The sequence below is a fragment of the Diplotaxodon limnothrissa genome, linkage group LG9 (genome assembly GCF_057381915.1).
Source record: "Diplotaxodon limnothrissa isolate DT_005_m linkage group LG9, D_limnothrissa_male_GT1.1, whole genome shotgun sequence".
Lineage (NCBI taxonomy): Eukaryota > Metazoa > Chordata > Actinopteri > Cichliformes > Cichlidae > Diplotaxodon > Diplotaxodon limnothrissa.
The window spans coordinates 7472480-7489164 of NC_140604.1; the positions used below are offsets into that span (position 1 = coordinate 7472480).

The 16685-nt window shown below is 42.4% G+C and overlaps 1 protein-coding gene across 1 annotated transcript in view; it reads left to right on the forward strand.

The window, feature by feature from the left end:
• Window positions 1–12906, forward strand: part of gfod1 (glucose-fructose oxidoreductase domain containing 1) — a 35679-nt gene extending 22773 nt beyond the window's left edge. Inside the window, exons 2-3 of the mRNA XM_085362605.1 lie at window positions 5248–5441; window positions 5719–12906. Of these exons, the coding sequence (XP_085218731.1) occupies window positions 5248–5441; window positions 5719–6459 (935 nt within the window). The 3' untranslated portion in view covers window positions 6460–12906. The remainder of the gene's footprint in view (window positions 1–5247; window positions 5442–5718) is intronic.
• The last annotated feature ends 3779 nt before the right edge of the window (window positions 12907–16685 follow it).

A 16685-nucleotide genomic window follows, 5' to 3' on the forward strand; every position in this document is an offset into this window, starting at 1 on the left:
CTGTTCACTGAAGGAAGCTTCTAATCCTAGAAAGCTAAAAAATGGCAGTCTTGTACAACCTGCTTTGCAAAATGTCAGTGACTCTTATGCAATGCTGCTGCTCCTGCTGCATACCTGCTTCCATGGTACATTGTCTGGATTTACACAGTAAAGAATGATGCATCCCCATTACTGGCCTCTTTATAATCTATTAATACTCTTGTCATATCTATAGGAGTGTGATTGTCCTTTTCCCCTCTAATGCAGGGCCTTCCTCTCTCTTTGCCTTTAAATCTGTTGGTTAGATAAGTCTTATATGTGAATTATTGATGCTAAGGGACTGAGCCTCTGTGCTCAAGGGTTTTTTCTGCTCCATTACTGCTCTCCCACTGGGTCAGGAACTTTACCTGCGATTTGAGCTTCAATTTACCCCACCAATCCTGAGGAAGTGTAGCTATTCGACCAACCCTAACCCCCAGCGTCAGGCCTTTACACTAAACCTACCGTATATCTAAGGATATTTTCCACTGTTGATCTCACATGTGGCACACATTAAGAAAAAGAAGAAGCTTACTAGCTGTACATCCAGTAGATTATCAACCACCACTGTTAACACACTGAAGGCTCAAAGACCAGCTAAATTGCAATATACAGTATTTCAATAAAGCGAGGTTGGCCAGGAGAGAAGCAGCCTTAACAGAATGGCATCAGGAACAGAGGCAGGTTATAGGCTGATTCCTACCAGCCCTGTGGCAACCAAGCAGGTCAGAATTTGCACTTATCCCAGTTGTTACATCCTAGGTAGGGCTCCAATAATCCAGAACACCTTAATTTAATGACCACTTAAATCTGATAGGCAGGTCAGTGCGTATTACTGTCGAATGAGTTCATTTTTCATGTCTGGCATCCTGGTGTCGCTTCCATTGAAGGTACATCTGTGATGTGTTCATGGTGCAGGTGTAAAGTGGGTTACAGTGCTTGAACATCTAATTAGTAGCACAGAAGAGGAGCAAGCATAAACGGAGTAAGGGTTTTTTAAGTGACAGTTTATTTCAAATGAATTTTTTGAGCACCTCAACATAACACTCCGCTGTTTGTGTCTGCTAGCTATAAGGTGCAGATGCCGATCAGGACTACTTGGTATGTACTAATAGATAAACTGGAAATAAAAACTTACATGTAATGTCCTCAATCAACTTAGCAATTTAAAATCATATATTGAATTTATACATGAGCTGTTTGTTAAACAAATTGAGAGCAAAGCAGGCTGTTAACAGTCAATGTTAGGTTACATCAAGCGTCTTGATAAATTCAGTTGGAAGTCTAAGTCTGTCTGACAAAAAAGTTATTATGTTTCTTATTTCTAATTAATTCCTCATTAATTCCTTCCCATATGCTGCACCAGTACACCTAATCTCAGGGTTTCCCCTTAGACTAGGTATTACTTGGTGCTGTTGTTTCTGTAACTAACAAAAATTTCAGATGCAGAAAGGAAGCACGTCTGTCTAGAGATGATATGTCTAGAGATTAACATCAACTCAACGTTTCTCACTTCCCAATGCTCACAACTGAGTGTTGGAGCATAGATCGCCCACTAAATTGAGCTCTTCAGGTCCCTTACGGGGAGCTGTATATGGCCCACAATACTGCTGTAAGTACACAAAGTATTGTATTTTACCCTCAATCCTTATCCATTCGAGTGCCATTTGTTTACTCTTGGAAGTCCTGCCTAGTTGTACTGATGACACTGTATCTTTCTTTGGCATCCCATCTTTCAAGGGATTCCCATGTGATTTCTTAAATTTACAATTGCTTTCGCTCCATTTCCCATCGTCCTCCTCTTCTTTTTTTTTGTACTCTTTGCTCTGTGCTCTGCACTCGTATTTCTTCTCACGCTCCTCTATTCACTTTTAATTCTGGTCTACCAAATACAGCATTAGCGCTGTATCATTTCATCTCCCAGCTGTTGGTTTACTGCAGTGGTTGCTATGATAGCACCTTGTGCTCAGGTGCATCCATAATCTGTTGCGCAAACACACGATGTGTCCTCTCACTGTCTGAGTCACACTTCAGCAGAGTAGCTCCCCTGACTCATCAGTCTGACCTGCCTAAGCCAGGCTCGACCTTTCAGAGCTTTGTAGACAAGGAACGAAAGGTCGTTGCTGATCTGAAGAGAAGCCGCTTTTCATCTCCATAAAGGTCACACTTTAGTTTGGCATGACAGCACAACCATAAGAATAACAGTATAAAAAGTTCCAGTATTCTTTGTCATTTTTGTATTGTTTGTATTCTATTGTTCTGTATTGTGTTGTAACTAGGCAAGCTAGTGCTTCATATGAAAACCAAAATACCCCATCAAGAACATTTAGCATTTAGCCTGAAGAGTCTCACCCGAGGCAGTGTGTCTTTTCCTGTATCTGTTTCTGTGTGTTGCTGCCAAGACGAAGGGGACGTGGGTAAATATTTTTTGCTTTGTGTGTGTGTGCACAGTGGCTGGGTAATGGGTGGGGGGGGAGGGGCTCCCTTAGCGATCCTCAGAACTGGGTCAGAGGGATTAATATCCTGACCTGGCTAATTGGAGCTGAAGTTCACTTCCAAAACTGCTAGTTCACCCACAGGCAGCCTCAGCCGGGACTCCACTATGAAGCTTTTCACACTCTGAGGGCTCAAGGAATGTGTACAGTATGTGAAGCAATGCTTTTAGATTGTGTGTACATATCCTTTATTATTTGACTCCCTGTTGACAGTGTGAATCTAGAGCATTTACAGTGCATTAAGCTAACAGTGGCAGAAGTGGCCACAAGAACAGCTCAGTGTCAGCGTATCAGTCAAAATAAATCCTTAGCAACAGCCCGACACTAGTGGGAGGCTTAGACCCCCCCAGTCAGTCAAAGGTTTTAAGACATAAGCATGATTGTGCAGAGAAAATACCACATTCTTTCACTTACAAATACAAATGGATTTAAAAATGCACCTTTATTCAGTACAGTGGTCTGTAGTTATCCTCTTTGAGTTCTTTATTCTTATCAAACTAAAACAGTACAACAGGTACCACGTGTGGTCAGTCAGAGTTTTTCTAATATGGAACAGGCCAGCCGTTGTTTTGTATTTACCGGTCTTACAAGAGAAAAGGTTCCAACTGCGCGGTTTAGAGGAAGCAGCGTTTCTGCTCCTGTGCCTGTCAGTGGTTGTATGCATCTTTTGTGAAAACCTAGAACATTTAAGCTAGTTAATGTAGATTACTATTCACATTACCTGTCTTTACACATGAAAAAAACATACACATAAAAAATTGAAATTTAATGTAACACATTATCTTCATTGACAAAAAGATATAAGTTAACTGGCTTTTTTTTACAAGAACCTTGTGGTACTGGCCACACCGCAAACAAAGATGGGCTTCTGTTGAAGTTTATATAGATTTCTGTATACTATGAACTATACTGTGTCACTATGTTGACTTTGTTCTACAGTATGTTTCATCATTGTCAGTGCGCCCCAGGGTGGCTGTGGCTACAATGTAGCTTGCCATCACCAGTGTGTGAATGTGAGTGTGAATGGGTGGATGACTGGATATGTAAAGCGCTTTGGGGTCCTTAGGGACTAGTAAAGCGCTATATAAATACAGGCCATTTACCATTTACCATTTACTATTGTGGCCACAGAGACTGTTTACTTCTGCTTTGCACTGGTTGTATGCATTCAAGGCGTCCTCATGATGGATATTTTTTATACTTTGTACAGTATTGAGTGTTATTGATTAACATTGATGTTCTTTGCAAAGATGTAGTAAGGAACAGCACAGCTGTTTCAATGTTTTTGTCATTCAGAGCCAGTTTGACAATCGATTGCAATTTGCAGACAGATTTCAGGGTTTTGCGGTGGGGGGGGGGTGTCTCTTTTCTGTCACTCAGAATTGATTTTGTTTGAACTGTTGGCTCGAGGCAAAATTGGTGCTTGGCCTGATTCTGTTTCGTCTGCCTAGAAACTGAACAACAAATCAATGAGTACGAAGCAACTTACTCCTCAACAGCATATTTTGCAGTACCATCACTATAACGGTGATGTGAGGACAGACATACAGCCTCACATCTTGGTTGTGTTCGGGTGTTTCTGCCACCAGTGGGCCTTTTGATGTGCTGGAAGTGATTTTTATTGGGTTTCGTACACGGTCTTTCTCCTCTCTTCTACCATAAGGCATCCAGTAATGCAAATGAACCCTGTCTAAACCTCTGTGAGCTGTGTGGTCTTACTGTACACCATGGTTATGTCTGCAATATCACGCATGCCTGCCAACAATTATTCAACGTATCAAATTAATTGACTTTTTATTTAATAAATCACAACAACAGTTGCTTCATGGCACTTTATATTCTAAGGTAAAGCCAATAATACAGAGAAAACCCACTGGGAGGGGCGGTTAGGTGGATAAAGACAGGACAAAAACACACTTTGGAAGAGATCTAGAGATTAATAATAACTAATAATTAAATGTAAAGAGGTGTATTAACACATAGTGAGTGAAAAAGGTGACTGAAGAAGATGCACTCGATGTGGGCGATCATGGCTCAAGAGTTGGGCGTTCGCCTTGTAATTGGCATGTTGTTGGTTCGAGCCCCGGCTCGGACAGTCGTTGTGTCCTTGGGCAAGACACTTCAACCGTTGCCTACTGGTGGTGGTCAGAGGGCCCGGTGGCACCATTGTTCGGCGGCCTTGCCGCTGTGGCTACAATGTAGCTGCCATCACCAGTGTGTGGATGACTGGATGTGTAAAGCGCTTTGGGGTCCTTAGGGACTAGTAAAAGCGCTATACAAATACAGGCCATTTACCACTCAATACATCATGGGAATACCCCAGCAGCCCATCTAAATGGCTTTTAGTGACTTTAGAAGATCTTCATTAGGTTTGGCTGGTGGAGCCAATAATATAGACTGCAAAACTGCCTTTTTGCATGGATTCACCATTGGTGCGCAGTTTACACTAACAGTTCTCACGACCCAGATAGGAACTACTTGAAAGTTCATGACATCTTGAGCCAGTTGTTGTGGGAGTTACCACATTTAGCAGCTTTGCATTGTTTCTTCAGGGGAAGGGATGTTTTTATGCTCAAGAGGATATTATGACTCTCTCACTCTCTCTCTTTCCGTCTCTTCTCTTCCACCTTCTTCCTTCATCTGAACATTTCAAGTAAGCTGTCAGGCTTTTTTAGTACAATAAGTTGCAAGGTTGCATGTCTGATTCCCCGTTGTCTCTCCTTTATTTTATAAGGTATTGGCAAAAATGTAATCTGCGACAGGACCGCCACGCCTCTGGATGCCTTCCGAATGATGTCAGCTGCCCAGTACTACCCCAAGCTGCTGAGCATTATGGGAAATGTTCTGCGTTTCTTGCCAGCTTTTGTTCGAATGAAGGAGCTGCTGGAGGCAGGTTACGTCGGAGAACTTCTGGTCTGTGAGGCCCAGGTATGACCAGAACTACTTCTGTTTATTGCTGTGTGAAGACATTTTATACAAATTGTTTCTTATGCTTTTATCTCGATGTTAGATTGAGTTATAGCAGCACCGGCATAGCAAAGAATCAATGTTGCTACAAGACACTGGTGGTACCCTGGTGATTTGATCCCAGATGCTACCCAACTATCTCCTTTTCATTCTTGCTTTTCCTGATCACAGTCAAGTGAGCCATAATAAAATCTAAAAAACTTGTGCTCCCTCCCCTGTTATCCTCTTTGTCTTAAAGGTCCACAGTGGTAGCCTCCTTGGGAAAAAATACAACTGGAGCTGCGATGATCTGATGGGAGGCGGTGGCCTGCATTCGGTTGGCAGCTACATTATTGACCTGCTTACGTTTCTGACAGGCCAGCGTGCGGCCAAAGTCCACGGCTTCCTCAAGACTTTCGTTAAACAGACCGACCACATTCGGGGCATCCGCCAGATCACCAGTGACGACTTCTGCACGTTCCAGATGGTACTGGAGGGAGGTGCCTGCTGCACCGTCACGCTCAACTTCAATGTCCCCGGAGAGTTCAGGCAGGAGGTGATAGTTGTAGGGACTGACGGGAGGCTAACGGTCACAGGGACAGACTTGTATGGACAGAAGAACAGTGGCGGTGGAGAAAGTGGTGGCGGCCCTGAGCTCCTGCTCAAAGACACCACGCCTCTCGAGAAGGCCTCCCTGCCGGAGAAGGCCTTCAGTGACATTCCGTCCCCTTACCTCACCGGGACGATCCGCATGATCCAGGCTGTGCGGCAGGCCTTCCAGGACCAAGATGACCGGCGGACGTGGGACGGGAGGCCCCTGACAATGGCTGCCACTTTTGAGGATTGCCTATATGCTCTGTGTGTGGTGGATACAATTAAGAAGTCCAACCAGTGCGGAGAGTGGCAGAACATTGTGGTCATGACAGAAGAACCAGAGGTCAGCCCAGCTTATCTGATCAGCGAGGCCATGCGGCGGAGTAGGATGTCCCTCTACTGTTAGCATTTTTAAAACTCATGGTGGCGCTCAAGCAGCATTGTTGGAAGTTTTTTCACAGAGCTGCCGGATTCCAGTTTTGTGTTGAAATTTGTGTTGTCACTGTTACAGAGGCTTTACACGACGACGTGCAGAGAGTTGTGGTTTCCCGTCCTCAGCGGTAGGAAAAGCAATGTGATAAATAATCAGAACTTTATTTATAAAGAAGCTTTTTTTTTTCATTTTGGCAGCAGGTTTAAGCCCTGCGGGGAGATGCACTTTTAAATCAAGCTAATTCATGCAACAGAAGGACCTACAGTGGCGGCATATCAGGGAGTGAAACTACCTGCTGGTTAGTTGGTCGATCAGTAGGAGGCGTCCTTGTGGGGATCGCCTTCTAATGTTCCCATTTCACCAACAGATACTTGCAATTTCATATGCTTTTCATCACCCCTGCTGGCTGCTTGATCAAACAGTTATTTGTGCCTCCTGTTTCTCCTTCTCTTCTATATAACTGGTCTAGAAAGACACACGCCCTACACTGTGGGTCTGAACAAGGACTGCCAAGGAAGAACGATAGTCTTTTTTTAAAATTGTGCCAGTCTGTTGTTGCTGTAATCTGAAGTACTTTTAGTACTAGTTTTACCAAGTGAATGTTAAAAAAAACAAGTCAGTGTGCTTCTTAGTCATGCTCTGTCTGCTCCGTATGTTTCTCCTATGTGTGTGAAACAAGAGAAAAAAAGAATCAATCATTTGGCTGGTGTTTTTTTGAGGGGGGGTCCCAGAGGACTCTGGTTTTCATATGCAATATAAACAGGCAGAAGGGGCACTAGTTTCTCTCTGAGCCTGAAATAAAGGGTTAGATTAAACTATGGTATGCCTTTATGCAGTTCCAGTCGGCTGTGCATCACCTGCGTGGTTGGTCAGTGTAGCGGTACTCTGACTCGTTTTATGCTATCATTGTAGCGACTTAATCTCATGTGGCACTGAAGTGCAGACAGTCTTGCATGTAAGTTTGCAAGCTATGTGCAAATTTCATTCGCACACTTCTGTGCAATCAGTGCTGCAAACTAATTGCAAGCCCGTGTGGTCTGCCCAGAGCTTAAGTAAGACTGAGAACTTGCAGTAAATCAAGCAGTGTAGCAAAGTGTGGGCGACTACATTTTTAAAAAAAAAAAAGAAAAAGTTTTTATTCAAAGTGTTAAGGTTGGTGTTATTTTGTGTGTTTTTTTTCTCATTGTTGGAAAAATTTCATATAGGCCTAAAGATCAAACCCAGTAGCATTAATCCATCTGTCAATAATTCCTAACTACAGTACAGTGTCTGTGGCCCTTGGCCCCACACCCACTGATCCCTGCTTTCAATTATTACATCAAATTTTTACATTAACTGTTTTTAAAAAGAACAGTTCAGATATGCGTCCAGCGTTTTGGCCTCTTTTAGCTCATGTTCCAGTGTTTTGGTTTTGCGTCACTCTCACCGCTCTCACTGACCTTATTTCCAGCAGCAGCAAACACACTGTATGCTGCCATACATATTTTTAAAGGAACTACAAGGTTCCTTCAGTCCACTGATATCTATGTCACCAGTGTGCTCTAAAGACTAAAGAGTATTACGGAAATTGGTCCATTGACATGGAAACTCAAAGGCTGTTTTAATATGCAACTTTAAGAAAAGGGTTATGGTACTGTAGAAGACTACAACAATAAAGCCATACCAAACAGTACACAATTAAAGCAATTAAAGCTTAACTTGCAGTCCTGCTTTGAACCCCTATAGAGCCAGTGCCGTAGTAGGTGACAGCGCTGTCTGCACTGGTCTGCTGCCAAGATTGAATCTAACTTATTTATTTAGTTTATGCGCGGATTGTCAAGAGGAATGAAAACATGAAAACGGCATCCGCCTACATTGGAAGATTAATATCTCTTGCATTAGAATAGTGAGGAAGCTAATCAGTAAACTATGCTTACACAGACCATCAACACCAAACAGACCAACCACAGTTGTTTTCTCTGAAGGGTGCACATCAGACTATGCTCTAGCTACACTGTAGTTTTAAAACAGTTGTAAGCGTGGCAGGAACCACTGCAGCGACGTTGTCAGCTGCGCTTCAAAGCTGTCCATGTCGGTTTGCTGCTTTGTAAATAGCAACAATGCTGGAAAAGAGATGAGCAGTGGCAGTGAAGCAGTTTCAAAATGCCCGAAAGCAATCACATTTTTGATCTTTTGCAGTTCAGAACAATCGATATTACTACAAGCCCCCACACTGGTTAATATTTTAACTGGAACTTAATTCAAACCCCAGTCCTCCATACAGCTTTCTATTATCTGGACAAAGGCAAATGCAGCTTTGGACTTGTTATGTAAGCAGAAATGTATGCTGTAAGTTTCATCAGCTTTCGACTAATGCACGTAACAGTTTAACCCACCAATCAGAAAACATAACAAGCAGGTGTGTGACTCACAGCCCAGCTTCCCCGGAAACAGAAACAAACCATCAGAAAGTGATGAAAGCAAATACAGCTGAACTTAAAGTTTAACGTCAGTCGACGCAGGTGAAGGAATAACACCAACCCACAAGCCAAAAGATTGATTTTTTTTTAATATGCATTCTCTATCCATAAGCTGTGCTGAAATACTAAATATGTAACGACTACTGAAAATGTACATAAAAATAATATGAAGCAACAATACGCTTTTGTCTAAAGAATTAAATCAGTACTGTATGGGGTTTTTTGTTTTTGTTTTTTCGTACAAACCAAGGAACTGGAACATGTCTGGATGAATGTTAGGGTATTTATTCTATGTTGAAGTTTCCACTGACTGACCTGCAGTGCTATTGTGGGAGCTTAACAGCAGACTGAGGCCTTCGGAGCATTCAGCTTCTTATTTCCATTTATCGGATATTGACCAAAAGAGTCTCTTGTGAAAAGCTTTATGTTTTCTCTTTAAATGCACTATATCAGAAAGCAGCACAACTACACCGTCACCCATGAACTCATAGATCATAGAGTGTCAGTGCACGCTCTTTTATTGTTTACTGTTTAGTGCTTTGCTGAGGCCAGGCCCTCTTTAAAACCCCTCATGTCACAGAACAGAAATTGAAGAACCAGAAAACACTTTTGCCTAAATAGTTTGCATGAAAAGCGCAGAGTCCGACACTGATAAGCTGCCTCTCAGTACTTCAGGGAAAATATTGCCCCGTGTTTAAACGCCTTATCAAATCTGCATATAGACTTTCCCCCCTTTGTCAGTTAAGCTCACAAGATATAGCTATGTAAAGAAAAAACAGAACATGCACAGAAGTTAGACTTGTTTCTTCAGAGTTGAATTTGTCTGTTTATTACCATCAACACAGATTTGGGGAAATGAACCTAAGGGTTGGTCGACTGTGAAGAAGACACTAGATAAGCAGGCACTTAATAGGAAAAAGGAGAGGTCTTTAGGACCCCACTGATATGGCCTTTAACTCATTATACTGCTGTTTGATTTATAGCTCTCTGCTGGAGTAGAACTGGTTGTTTATTTGTCCCTGTTGAGTTCAGCTGGAGGTGAATGATTTGCCTTTCTCGCTGGTTAAATATAGATAGACGCACACAGGGAGGGAAAGGTTGGAGGCTAAATATAACACCTACAGCATATTAAAGGCAGCTTATGACTTAGGTTAACTTTTATTGCAGTAAAATCTGACGTTTTTGCTTTAATTGGTAGCATTTTATTTGCAGGTCTGTTTGGCCCTTATGCACTCTCGTAAAGTCCTGTGTGACTGTGCACTTTGGTGCAGTCAAAGATCTGAGAGTGTGATTTCTGGTTAATTTCCAGTTGGATTCTCTTGTGAGTCCTCCCTGTTTCTGCACAAGTAAATACTTTATGTGCTTATCTCTTCCGATGGAAAATGCATTTTTCAGATCAGTTCAGACTTTCTTGAGGACACATCTCAAAGGAGGCAACACCTTAAGACATAGGATTTGGAATTTGCATAAAGGCAGAGCTATGAGCCTTCGTATTCTACACGAGGGCCTGACTACGACTGATTAAAGCCAAAACTACGTAGATGTTAGCAGTTGGCTGTGCTGATCAATTTGCTGATAATTAGTATTGTGACTCTTTCCAGTAAACCTCCCAAGCATTATTAGAACATCTCTAAAGTGCTAATTAATTATTAAGAATTTGTGACACGTATCTATTATTTTTACCAATGCTGCCACCATGCCCCCAGGGTGGGGCCCTGATGAATGGATTAGTGGTAGCAGTTTTGGGGTTGGGTTCAGTTCTTGGGATCACGCTCCAGGCAGGATTTGTGATAGTTGTAAGGAAGTCGATGTCTTTTGGAACAACCATGGAAGGGAGCTTGATCTGCATCATAGACTGTAAAGGATAGATGTGGCTTCCAGGTCCTAAACCTGAAGCCAGTTGAAAAGTGCCTTAAAGCTGTCGAGTCTTACTGAATACAAATATTACGATCCTTAGTAGAGTTTAAAAAACAAAACGAGAACGCAGGGAATCCTTTAGGGCGGGGCTACCTAGTGATTGACAAGTCATTAATATTTAAGTTTGCGGTGTCATAAAAATATTGACAACGCTCAGCTCGAGGCTTCGCAAATCAGTGGATGACATCTGCCATATCCATCTTTTATACTCTATGCTAGGTAACAGTGTTGATGGTGATGTCAAAGGTACACGTGCCATGAGCCAAAGTCTCCTAGAGGTGTTACACTAAAATACTCATCGTGTTTTACTGCACCTATTTTAATGTTGTGGCTGATTAGTGTATGTTGCCTGCTCACACAAGCTCACATTGTTTCAGCAGGTTTTAGTGCCTCTGCACAAATAGATTCAGTGTGCTTTTAGATCAGCCTGGGCCTCATCTAGAAATAAATCAGCTATATTTAGTGTTCCGTGGTCAGAAGACCCATAAACTTAAGTAGACCTTCTTGAGCTCTTCATGTGTTTGAAGCTTATCTGTGTAGGGGTGAGTGCAGGTTTCATTCATGTCCACACAGAGCCATGGCCCTTCACAGAGACTCAGTTAGTGGATGCAGCAAAAACTTTTCATTTCAGCCAGTCTAGATGCTGGATAGGGGAAAAAAACAGTGAATCAGAGAAGAAGTCATTATGAGTGTTGTTACATCACAAGGCTTTAGTGGTCATTAGCAAAGCGTCTCCACCAGCTTTCATCTGTGAACGGAGAGGCAGTGAGCAGCAGTCTGAAACACACGAGGCAATACGTGGCTTCTGAAGCGCTGAATATTTAATGAGGAATGTGAATGAGCCGATACGGCACAGTGTGAGGATGTCATGCATTTTATCTGTTGACTGATTTTATCTTTTTTTTTTCTAAGTTGAACCACTGAGTGTTTTTGCTTTTCATTCTGATGACAAATTTTGTTGGTTTTTCCTCCGCCTGTCAGGATGGCCCGATTGTGCGTTGAGAAAGACGCTGCAGAAAACCTAAACACAAAACAAGAGGTGCTCCGGTTCCAGCACTTTGCCTCGTTTGCTGACAGTCTGACTATGAACCGCTCTGTCTCTGCGTCGACAGCGTTCACTGACTCATTGCTCAGGAAAGGCCTTCGCTCGCTGAGAGGGAGAAAGAGCGAGAAAGGAGGTGGAGGTGAAGGTGAAAACCTCAAAGAGATGCTTCTCATACACTCGGAGACTGTTAATTCGCAGCCGGATCCCACATTGCCAAAACTAAGTCTTGATTTGACCCCTCTCATCTCATTCTTTCACACTCGCTCCTCTGTAGGTCTCCCCTCCCTCTGAGGTTCCTTTTTTCAGCCACTGCTGAGAAAGTTGATTTGCTTTACTTTGCATCAATCTCTCCTTTCACTTGTCCCCTTTTCCTCCCTTTCCCCTTTCTATCGTGAGCCAGGTTGAAGCCTGGAGGAAAAGCTCACTGGTGCTTCTGCAGACCTCCCGCTCATCTTATTTGTTGTTTTCACAGCCGCACAAAGGCCGCTCCGTACACTCACAGGTTGTGAATGCCTTTCCACAGCTGACTCTGGCCGTGTCTTGCTTGCTTCCCGCTCCACAGATATCCATTTTGATGCTGTATTGTGACTATATCTGATATTTATTGTTCTGTATGTATATCGTGGATGCATGGACCTCTGTAGATACTGTAATTTGAACTCTCAAACGCATATTTATGGGTCTTACTAGAGAGAATGTACTTGCTGTAGGAATAATTTATATTTTCTATCCGTTAAGGAGGTCAGTTGGTGTCACAAATAAACGCCCTGCTGTAATGTTTTGTTTTTTTGTTTAGTTTTTTTTGTTCTGAGTGACTGTGTAACTTCTGTTTCAGTGTTTACTGGCAAATCTCCCTGCACCAGTGCTCGGCATTGATCGAATGTGTGTGGCTAAGGGAATGCGTGAAAGTGGGGGAAAATAAAGTGTGATCTTGTGTTTGCGACATGGTTTACAGCTTCAGCACTTGTCTAATGCTGCAGTTTCTATGGAATAAACAATATATACATACACGATGGCTCTCATTTCATTTTTCCTCAGTTAGATACTGGGCCACCACATGCTGGCAGGACTGCTTCAGCACACTGATTCTCCAAGTCTCTGATACTCTACTGGAACCAGGCACCCATTTCTTCTGTTATTTAGTGTTTTTATGACAGTCGTGGAATGCACCATCTTACATATTGCTCTTTAACATTTCACTGATAGGTACGTGTTCCATTGGTTTTAACATATGAAAGACCACAGAAATTCTGTATTACTTTGCAATAACCTTTCCACTGACAATTAGACTCAAACTATACCTGCAATTAACCCCATAGCATAAGATGGCCAGCAGATCCCACACTGTACATGTAAGGAGTTCCTGTTTTTGCTTTCATTTGTCACTCTTATGTGTTTAATATGAAGAAAGGTTAGAAAATGTGTATTATGATAAATCCAGCTTGTGTTACTGAGCATTTTTTGAAAGTCTTTGCTGACCTCTGCTGGCTATAGTGGATGCTGCACATGGTGTTGCTCAGACACAGGAACCCAAGACCTTCTTGCTCAAAGGAAACAATACCAACTACTTTGCTGCCAAAACCCAAGATTAAACTTGTATATAATCACGTTTCTAAAATAGGTTCTTTTACAAGTTTTCCAATACCACTCTTCCTGCTTTAAACCAATATTGCATTCTTCCATTTCCTGCTTTTTTTTTTAATAACAGAAGACTCATTACTAACTGCGTGCGTATTAGAAAACAGCTGTCTTAAATGAAGGAAATATCAAATCAAAACTGTGTGTCGTGTTATTTTAATTTTGTCTGTATGAAAGATGATCAGCTAAACTAAATCTTAACACTGAAAAGTCTCGGCTGGAGCTGCCACATGATTCAAGAAAAATAGAGAACGAGTCCTGAAAAGTGCTTCAACACATGATAAGAAAGCAGACCGAGAGAGTTCAGGCTGTGTTGAATAAAGGTGGTCGTACCAAATACTGACTTTTACCTTTTATACTGTATTACTGTGTATGTTTACATCACTCCTATTTCTACCAGCTAAATGTAAAGAAATGAAGGGTTGCTCAAAACCTTCACAGTTTCATATCAGTAAGACTCATATGAATATCATATGAGTCTTACTGTAACCTTGTATCATTTCCATAATAAAATGCAATAACAGCCTAGTGTGACAGAGCAGGTAGGAGAAAGCTGCAGCTTTACCTAATGTCATGAACAGTTTACATCTATAAGGGAAGTGTATTTGAAGTTTCTAATTTCTCTGATTGGGCATTCTGCGATTCCTTTCCTAGCTTCCTCTCCTCACAACTTAGTCCCTCCACCAGCAATGTGAATAGAGGTGAGAGGCATGATTAGGAAGGAGTCAGGGTAACAAGGACCCAACCTGAGACATGTTTGCTTCACAGCAAGTAAGGAACAACTTCATCATTATCTCAGATCATAAATGTGTTCAAGGTAACTCCAATATGATTGAGACATACTTAACATACCAAAAATAAAGTGAGAAACAAAAGAACAACCTTTGAGTTGTGTAGATGTGAAGATAAATGTGAGTGAGTACAGATTCTAAGGGCCTGTATCTGGAATGATCAAGCAGTATACAGGGAGTGCAGAATTATTAGGCAAATGAGTATTTTGTCCACATCATCCTCTTCATGCATGTTGTCTTACTCCAAGCTGTATAGGCTCGAAAGCCTACTACCAATTAAGCATATTAGGTGATGTGCATCTCTGTAATGAGAAGGGGTGTGGTCTAATGACATCAACACCCTATATCAGGTGTGCATAATTATTAGGCAACGTCCTTTCCTTTGGCAAAATGGGTCAAAAGAAGGACTTGACAGGCTCAGAAAAGTCAAAAATAGTGAGATATCTTGCAGAGGGATGCAGCAGTCTCAAAATTGCAAAGCTTCTGAAGCATGATCATCGAACAATCAAGCCTTTCATTCAAAATAGTCAACAGGGTCGCAAGAAGCGTGTGGAAAAACCAAGGCGCAAAATAACTGCCCATGAACTGAGAAAAGTCAAGCGTGCAGCTGCCAAGATGCCACTTGCCACCAGTTTGGCCATATTTCAGAGCTGCAACATCACTGGAGTGCCCAAAAGCACAAGGTGTGCAATACTCAGAGACATGGCCAAGGTAAGAAAGGCTGAAAGACGACCACCACTGAACAAGACACACAAGCTGAAACGTCAAGACTGGGCCAAGAAATATCTCAAGACTGGTTTTTCTAAGGTTTTATGGACCGATGAAATGAGAGGGAGTCTTGATGGGCCAGATGGATGGGCCCGTGGCTGGATTGGTAAAGGGCAGAGAGCTCCAGTCCGACTCAGACGCCAGCAAGGTGGAGGTGGAGTACTGGTTTGGGCTGGTATCATCAAAGATGAGCTTGTGGGGCCTTTTCGGGTTGAGGATGGAGTCAAGCTCAACTCCCAGTCCTACTGCCAGTTTCTGGAAGACACCTTCTTCAAGCAGTGGTACAGGAAGAAGTCTGCATCCTTCAAGAGAAACATGATTTTCATGCAGGACAATGCTCCATCACACGCGTCCAAGTACTCCACAGCGTGGCTGGCAAGAAAGGGTATAAAAGAAGACAAACTAATGACATGGCCTCCTTGTTCACCTGATCTGAACCCCATTGAGAACCTGTGGTCCATCATCAAATGTGAGATTTACAAGGAGGGAAAACAGTACACCTCTCTGAACAGTGTCTGGGAGGTTGTGGTTGCTGCTGCACGCAATGTTGATGGTGAACAGATCAAAACACTGACAGAATCCATGGATGGCAGGCTTTTGAGTGTCCTTGCAAAGAAAGGTGGCTATATTGGTCGCTGATTTGTTTTTGTTTTGTTTTTGAATGTCAGAAATGTATATTTGTGAATGTGGAGATGTTATATTGGTTTCACTGGTAAAAATAATTGAAATGGGTATATATTTGTTTTTTGTTAAGTTGCCTAATAATTATGCACAGTAATAGTCACCTGCACACACAGATATCCCCCTAAAATAGCTAAAACTAAAAACAAACTAAAAACTACTTCCAAAAACATTCAGCTTTGATATTAATGAGTTTGTTGGGTTCATTGAGAACATGGTTGTTGTTCAATAATAAAATTATTCCTCAAAAATACAACTTGCCTAATAATTCTGCACTCCCTGTAGTAACACCAAGGTTCCTGATAGACAGTTTGGCAAATGTAGCAAGTGGACCCAAGTTTTCCATAACACTAGGTACAAAATTTTTAGGAGCACAAACAAGGACTTCATGTCACGGCCGAGGCCACCTCAAAAGAGAAAGGACTCAAATGCTGGAAGTAGTTTTAGAGACAACGTTTATTTTCTCAGTTAGTGTTCATAAACAGGAAACTGGAATGTGCGTTTAACAAGTGCAAAATGCCACAACTAAACCAAAAGGGTTTTAAGCAGCCTGGGCTAAGTAAGCAATCTGGTGTTGGTCAGTGGAAACAGCAGTTCCTGTAAATAGAGTACAGACGTTCAGGTATGGTTCAGGAGGAATATCGGCAAGCTGTTCATTCTGAATTTTCCTTAGCACTGCGTACTTGCTGCGGGTGGTCTGTAGTGGCGTGGAGGGGTGGGTGGTCCGGGTGAGTGGTCCGAAATTCCTGGCATTGAGGCAGGAGGCAGGCAGGTGAGTCGGGTGAACAGCCCGTGGGACTGTCAGGTGGTCCAGCGTCCGGATTGGAGCTCTTCGGCGGAGATTTGTGTCTGGCAACTTGGTGCGTGGCTGTGAGAGAAACACACAATGAGACAAGGTAG